The sequence below is a fragment of the Schistocerca cancellata genome, chromosome 3 (assembly GCF_023864275.1).
Source record: "Schistocerca cancellata isolate TAMUIC-IGC-003103 chromosome 3, iqSchCanc2.1, whole genome shotgun sequence".
NCBI lineage: Eukaryota > Metazoa > Arthropoda > Insecta > Orthoptera > Acrididae > Schistocerca > Schistocerca cancellata.
In genome coordinates this window covers 517,330,619-517,338,860 of record NC_064628.1, presented here as the reverse complement: position 1 = coordinate 517,338,860, position 8,242 = coordinate 517,330,619, and the positions used below count along the sequence as shown (strand labels likewise).

At 43.1% G+C, this 8,242-nt stretch overlaps 1 protein-coding gene across 1 annotated transcript; it reads left to right on the top strand.

Moving 5' to 3' along the window:
* The first annotated feature begins 3,639 nt into the window (after positions 1 to 3,639).
* Positions 3,640 to 6,749, top strand: LOC126176397 (uncharacterized). The gene is made up of 3 exons (XM_049923555.1): positions 3,640 to 3,793; positions 3,857 to 4,541; positions 5,585 to 6,749. Exons 1-2 carry the CDS (start codon positions 3,640 to 3,642, stop codon positions 4,462 to 4,464), a joined length of 762 nt encoding a protein of 253 aa, XP_049779512.1. The 3' UTR covers positions 4,465 to 4,541; positions 5,585 to 6,749.
* Positions 6,750 to 8,242: the final 1,493 nt, after the last annotated feature.

Sequence of the window (8,242 nt, the reverse complement as noted above, 5' to 3'; positions counted from 1 at the left end):
TCAACAAAATATTTTCGCATTCGGAGGAGAAAGTTGATGATCGGAATTTCGTGAGAAGATTCCGTCGCAACGAAAAACGTGTTTCTTTTAATGATGTCCATCCAAAATCCTGTATCATTTCTGTGACACTCTCTGCCATATTTCACGATAATACAAAACGTGGTGCCTTTCTTTTAACTTTTACGATGTACTCATTCAGTCCTATCTGGTAAGGATCCCACACCGCGCAACAGTATTCTAAAAGAGGACAGACAAGCGTAGTGTAGGCAGTCTCCTTAGTAGGTCTGTTACATTTTCTAGGTGTCCTGCAAATGAAACGCAGTCTTTGGTTAGCCTTCCCCACAACATTTTCTATGTGTTCATTCCAATTTAAGTTGTTCGTAATTGTAATACCTAGGTATTTAGTTGAATTTACGGCTTTTAGATTAGGCTGATTTTTCGTGTAACCGAAGTTTAACGCGTTCCTTTTAGCACTCATGTGGATGACCTCACACTTTTCGTTATTTAAGGTCAACTGCCACTTTTAGCACCATTCCGATATTTCTTTTAAATCGTTTTGCAGTTTGCTTTGATCTTCTGATAACTTTATTAGTCGATAAACGACAGCGTACTATTGGCTGGTTTGTATATACAGTGTGGTATCTCATATCGTGAGCCGGCCGGTGTGGCCGAGCGGTTCTAGGCGCTTCAGTCTGGAACCGCGCGACCGCTACGGTCGCAGGTTCGAATCCTGCCTCGGGCATGGATGTGTGTGATGTCCTTAGGTTAGTTAGGTTTAAGTAGTTCTAAGTTCTAGGCGACTGATGACCTCAGAAGTTAAGTCCCATAGTACTCAGAGCCATTTTTTTTATATCGTGAATCGTGGAAAAGTGCACGAAAATAAGAACAATAAAGACTGCGTTGACAGACTCCATAAGTAAAAAAAAAACCTTACATTTTCAAAAATTCAAACAATGAATCCGTACAACTTATTCGCATTAGTCCTTATGCTGCTAACAGAGTACCTCGGAGGTTATTTTTACACGTTGTAGGGACTCGAAATGTGCTCCTTGGCTCACACTGCAAACATTGAGATGACACTGATACTCTTCGCAAATCTTGTGCAAGAAGTCGGTGATGAGGGAATGTAGCGTAGCTGCGATTCGCTGCTGTATCTGTGGTTTTTTGTTGTGGCCGAAGCTGGACAAACGCTTCTGACATAATGGCAAAAGAAAATCACAACGGATTAAGTCTGCTGATCGCGGTGGCCTTCTGCACCACACGTTACCACCTGCACCTGGACGGCCGAGCCATCGCCCAGCCAGATTTGTGATTAGCTGTTCCAACATAGCCAAATGGAACTGACGGGGTGCAGAATTTTACTGCAAGATGAAATTGTCGAAGTTTTCTTGCAACTAAAACAAAAGCCACAACGGAAGTATGTCGTGGTAGCAAAAGTCTGACATTGTTTTTTCTGTGGAAAATTGAGTCCCGCAGACCTTTCCTTTCGACGCTGAATAGAACAGTTGACCTATGACAGATCTCTTTCAAGTTAGAAGGAGAAATGGGAGTTTTCTGTTCCCCTACAACGAACATTGCGCCGATGAAACGTTGCTTCGTCACTAAAAATTAACATGTTTGACGTGTCGTTATCATTGTCCATTCTTGCCAACGTCTTGTTAGTAAAGAAGTCAGATAGTGCAGCATAATCTTCTGACCGAGTGCCTGACCCAGCTGTAAGCTATACTGTCTCATGCGCGAAAGATTGCGCATTACGGTCGTTTGTGTGATTTGAAGCTTACGACTTTCTCGGCGTGTTGATTTCTGTGGGATTCGCTGCAATGCTACTCAAAGCTGGATCAACATTCTGCTCTGGCACAGGAGGGCGGCTGAGACTTTTGCCTTTGCAAACTGTTTGTACCAGTCATAAATGGAGACCATGCTGGGTGGCTCCTGGTGAAACTTCGTGTGAAATTATCTTTGGATAGCAATTACCGACTGCCTTTTTGCTAAGTTGAGAACACAAGATTTCTTATGTTGTGGTACAGTTGCCGTTATCTACACGAGCACTGATTGACAATGCCAGCCTGCAACAAAAATTGCACCCATATGTAAAAAAAAAAAAAAATAAAAATAAAAATGTACTCCATTACCACTTAAAGTTATGATGCGAATATGTTGTACCTTTTAGCTTGTATGAATTTTTGAAAGTGTTGTGGCGAATGACCTATGTGGGGGCTCCCTTACTCTGAGGGAACGTTCTTTAGTTTACCCAAGGCCTTACTTGACTCATGGAGTTTCACATTGTAAAAGTAGCTTCAGGGAGATCCCACACAAAAAGGTGCTTGAGCAGAATTCCCTAAGAAAGATCACTATCTATTAATGAATAAGACAGTAAATTCAAACAGAATATAACTTCCTTCAGCTAAAGAGATTGCCGAGGGCGAACTTGTATCTTACGATTACTGAGTAAAACCACAACCTTCTACGAGCAACTTACTTGCACAGAATAAAAAAAGTGTCTTTTAGGAAAATATAGCATCAGTCCTCAATCCATAGTTGACAATAATCAATAGAAGCTTCCACTTCAATCATATATTATCATCAGAGATCAGCGTAGTTAGCCATCCATAACCGAGCTACAAAATTACTTCCAGCAGAAATTAAATTTCACGACACTGTATTTTTCATAGTATATACACATAAGCGCCACTTAAAATCATTAACTAGCCTTTATAATCTGTCTTTACTTTTGCAAGTCACAATCTATCTTGCTTGCTGCGGTACCTACAGATCATTATCGATTCACATAACGATACGACAGAACAGAACCTTTTTTTTACATTTTTCATAATCTTTTTTGTGGCAACGGATTCTTTGGCGGCTTCCTTCTTCTCGCACGACTGTCGGATGCCCGTTGTTATTGATCAACTACTCGGATCACCGATCGTTCACCTGCAAAGGTGCCCCTTAGCTTCCACAAGACTATTTTCAGTTTCTGTTAATAACATGAAAATTGCCCGTTTCCTAATCTACGTAACTTCTCATTCTAACATACCTACACCCTGCGATCTCAGGGTTTAGTCATTCAAGACCGTCGATATAAGCGGACCGTAACAGCGTAAAGTTATTTTGTGCTCATCCTGTGTACATGTCCACCCGTGCTGCTGTGAGGGCCTAAATAGCCAGTTAATAGCACTGAACACGTAACGCGAGCATCTAGACGTAAATGATGGTCCTATACATAGTGTTAACTTGTCTGGAACTGGTTACAGCGTATTCTCCGCCTCGGGGTGAAAGAAATATTCTGCAAATAGCGTGATGATTACGAGCTAGATTAGACTGTAATAGCATGCTTAGGAGACGGATCCTATCCTGGAATAATCGAGAGCAGCTTACGTACTGGATCACCCACGTATTTGTGTAACCTGTCACCGCATCAGTTATGCAAAAGCGGTTGCCGGCGCGCGGGCTACGCACGCAGCGCGGGAAGGGGCGGAAAGGTCGGAGGTGGCGGCCGGCCTCACGTGGTGGCCGTGTTTGCTAACACGCCGCCGCCCTGCCATTGGCCGGCGGTCGCGCATGCGCCGCGCCACCTCGCGGAGGGCATAAAGGGGGTGCGCCGCGGCCGCAGCGCACAGTTAGCGACGCTCGCCAGACATGGACGCACAAGCAGTCGCCTCGTCTAACAGCGCACCCCTGCTGCTGCTCAGCGCCGGCCGGCCGCGCAGCGTGTCGCCCGCCTCGCCCACGCACGAACTCACCGATCTGCGCGGCGCGCGGCTGTTCCGCGCCATCGGCCGGCGTCTCGGCCGCTACCGCCAGCGGCGCCAGCAGCACCAGACAGCCGCGCAGCAGAAGAAGGCTAGGCTCGAAGGCGAGACCGACGAGGACTCTTCGTCCTCGACCGACTCCGACTCGCGGTCCTCCTCGTCCGGGGCCTGCTCCGGCAGCGGCAGCGGCTCTTCTGGCAAGGGAGACAGCGCTACCGGCTCCTCTTCCGGCGCCAGCGGCAGTGGCAGCGACGACTCGGGCGTGGGCTTGAGTCCGCGCACCACAGGGCCGCCGAACGCCGGCGATGCCTGCGGCCGCTCCGGCGCGCACGCCTTCCGCAAGGTGTTCCAGACGCTCACAATCAACGCCCGCAGCCACAGCGCCAGCTGCGCCTCCAGCTCTTCGTCGCCCGCCACGCCGACGGGCCACGCCGGCCGCTCCAGCCGCCTCTCCGTGGCCGCCGCAGCCGCCGCCGCTCTCTCCTCTTCCTCCGCGGGGGGAAGAAATGGCAGCGGAGGCAGCAACAAGAAGTCGCCGAAGCGCATTCTGCGCTCGCCCGTCGCCTACACGTACGTGCGCGGCCTGTCCGGGCTGCCTACACAGCGCGTGCCGCGCGACTACCCCTGCGTGCTGCTACCGCAGCCGGCGTGCTGCAGCGGCAAGTACCCGACAGCACCCAGACACTTCGCCGGACACGGCCTCAACCGCTGAACGCCTTAGCTGCCTCTCTATCGCTGCGCCAACGGCTGACCGCCGACGCACCGACGCCTCCAGGAAGACTACTCGTGGTAAGTTTCACTGCGCTGCCTACCTGTCAGGGGCTTAGCCCGTTGTAAGCAAATACACGCGTCTCCATCACTGTACGTGTCCACTTGTGCTATTGTCGATTGGGTCTTTGCAGACTTCGCCATATAAATTATTGACTAGAATTTGCTGCTCATGATACTGCAGTTCACATTGATGCACTCTTTGTAGTCACACAGTTTATATTTGTTGCAATGATCAGAAATTTTTATATTACTAACAGTACTGCGATTGCTACATCGAGTGACGCTGTCGCCACTCTCTCTCTCTCTCTCTCTCTCTCCCTCTCTCTCTCTCTCATACACACACACACACACACACACACACACACACACACACACACACACACACAGTCATTTGGATATAGCGATCACAGTGCTGTTAATAAAATAAAAGTTTCTGTGTCATTTCAGTAGATATAAAATGTTTGAATTTTCTCTGAATTTCGGTGTAATAAGCAGAAAACCCTAGCCAAGCATTTCGTGTATGATTACGGTGAATAAGGCATTGAAACCGACCATATGTTAATAAAAATAGCGTGCGAGCGAGACCGAAAGCTTTTGTTATTACTAAAAAAAAATACTTTTTATTTGATGCGTTGCCCACAAACTGCCTGAGTTTGCACTAATTATTCGTCACGTACAGGAAAATCATTCAGTTTTACCAATATCTGTTGGATCATATTTACATGCGAAGCTTAAACATTAGTATTTTCCGATTTCAGGCATTGCTCAATTGTTCAGCCTAAGAATTGATATTTGTACAGTTTCGTCTAATCCGTTACGAATGCTTGCTGATTCATAACTTCCACAAATAATTTCTGTTTTTCCACTGTAGATGTGTCTAAGCATAAACAACAGCAAAATCTCACTTCAAAGGCTAGTTGCTTTACTGATTTTAACAACGTACGTTGAGTTAGATTATAAATGCTTTGCTGATTTTCCGAACTGATACTATTCCGTACAGTTTGTCAGTCGTGTGGTGACTTGAAGCGGTACTCTAATTATTCTTTTTTGTCTTTCTACAGAGGCTGTCGCACATCTGTCGTGTTCGAGCGACCGCGCGGCAACACCGGTGCCCTCTACTCGCCACAGGGCGGCATTAACTCGTCGACCACAGCGCTACGCTGTTTGCTGTACGTTCGTCAGACTGTCTTCGAGAGGCGCAGCTGTCCGCATTCAGAGAATGTATACGAAACTTCACACCTAGAAGACCCACACTACGTTATGTTAACGCATTGTATCCAGTGATAGCTCATTTTCTCTTTAAAAGTAATACACAGCCTGATAGATATTTTAGTACACATTCTATATTGATATGAATAGGGTATTATAAATTCTATACACTCCTCGCTCTTCTGAGAAGATTACTCAAGGATATTTTCGCAATTATCAAGTGAAAATTATATGCAGTGCTCTGATTTGTACACTACTTTAAACGTTGTGCCTAAAATACTTCGCGATTTTTGCAAAGTAAATGCACTGTTCTAGTAGAACACGTCTTATAATTTTTTACTGGAGTATTAGAAGAAAATAAGAGGAAGTGATCACATATCGTGGAAGAAATTCCGAGGTGAATTTAATCTATCGTTTTCACTTGTTACTCAAATGTATAAGTATCAAATTATTTGTGTCAATTACTTAAAGTAGAAATCACAGTATTGTAACAATTGTCACTGGATGTAAACATGATACCTTCAACAACCATTTAGTGCCTTAAATGGAATAGGTACATCGTTCTCGGTATATGATGTCTCAGGACAATTTATAGCAGGAAGTACTTCTTCGATATTGAATTGTCTCTAAAATAACAACACCATGGAGTACATCTGAATATCCAAATATATTTTATATGTTTCATCGTCTTAAATGTAATTTGGTTACACATATCTGAAAAAAAAAATAGCAACAGAAACGTAATGGCTGTTGCCTCAAAATGAACTAAGAGTAGATAAAGTGATATGTGATACTGCTGTTGCAGATATTGTATCCAAAATATATCTATTATACGTAAACTGTATACATAAAACTTTAGAGGAGTTTGTAGCAAGCTCTATAAGCATGAAGCTGTGAATATTAGAACATCATAATACGCAATAAGTGATGATTCCCTGGTGTAGAAATTATATAGCAATTTCCAGTATTATAAACAGTATCGAACCTTTACTTGTTACACATAAGAAAAATTTTGTAATAACGTACACATATATATCCATTATTGTAAAACCAATTACATTACAAAAGGATACTTTTTGAATAAATGGAAAATTAGATAAATTAAAAATTCTTTTCTAATGATTGTTACCTTTGCCATTTAAAAAATAATTAGTGCTACCAACTGTGGACACATTAACGTATGTCAGTTGGAAACACGACTTACGATGTTCCTTCTTTGTGCAACTTCGTTGTGTAGTGCCTGTGGAATTTGTAAGATATTAATAATTGTTCCAATAATTACGTTGGGATGATACTGGCTGAGGCAATAATGAAATTATTTAAGCTTGTCTTTTAACTCGTCTGAGTCAGTTACCAGTAACACACTTTTTGATGAAACCGCAGTTTAAGAAATTTTATTAGAGTCTCGTCTCTATGATATCTTTGGGTGTAAAAACGAAATAAAATGAAAAGAAAAAAATTAAAACCGAAATTTGATGGAATGTATGACACAATTTCAGTAAAATTATGGAGAAATCGTTAAGAGCTTTGTAAAAAATTCTGTACTTTCAAGCTTGAGTATTACACATGCCGATTGCATTCTATCGTAGCTATAGAAAGATAAGTAACATGTTTTTAAACGACAACCCTGCGTAATGAAAAATTAAGTCTTGGTTTGAGTATTATGTTAAATTTTTCTGACGCACTTCTAAGATGTTTTTAGTGTACTAACATATGTAATTGTCATGGAGTTACGCCAATAGTAACAACGACAATATTAAGCTGACCGTTACTTCAAAGATTTGGCGCTATCTGCAACAGGTGGTCATAACGAAGGTAACGACTAAGAAAAATGTAGTTTGTGGGAACATATGGCCTCAACAGAAAGAACTGTGAAACGAAACAGAGTCCGAGAATGTTTTACGTAGCTCTTTGAACGAGAAGAAGAAGTAGTGCTTGTACCTAGACAGTACCAGCAGTGCCGTACCATTCTCAAGTATCTCATTCGTAGGCAGGTAGGACAAATTGTTAATTAGAACAAAGTGTGAGCTCTAGTTAATTATTAGGTTATCAGAATAATGAAGGTAGTCTCTCAGAGATACAAACGCCAAGACCATACGACCTGTATGTAAATGATGATTATGTGCGTGAAGAATTATCATCAAATTCAGTTCAACACGACGTTAACAGGGAGTGTCTAAGGTTTTAAAGTGGAGAGGATGATTAAGAGTACATTAAACTTGTGAGAAATAACTGCTGAAATGTTAAACTCAAACACGTAAAAGTAATTGCAAGAACTGCTTACAGTAAGTAAACTAAGAATGATCTTGAGTAGCCCTTCAAGTAACGCGTGTTCGGGGGGAAGGGGGGAGGGAAGAGGATTTCAGTAATCATACCATGGACAGAAGCATGTAAACATGTAGGTACCTAATATATACGAGTATCCACTGAGCAGTAGGCAGCGAAAGATGCTTCTTTCCAATGTTATTGATTTTCCATCCTATTCCATTCGCCTATTGAGCGAGGGAAAA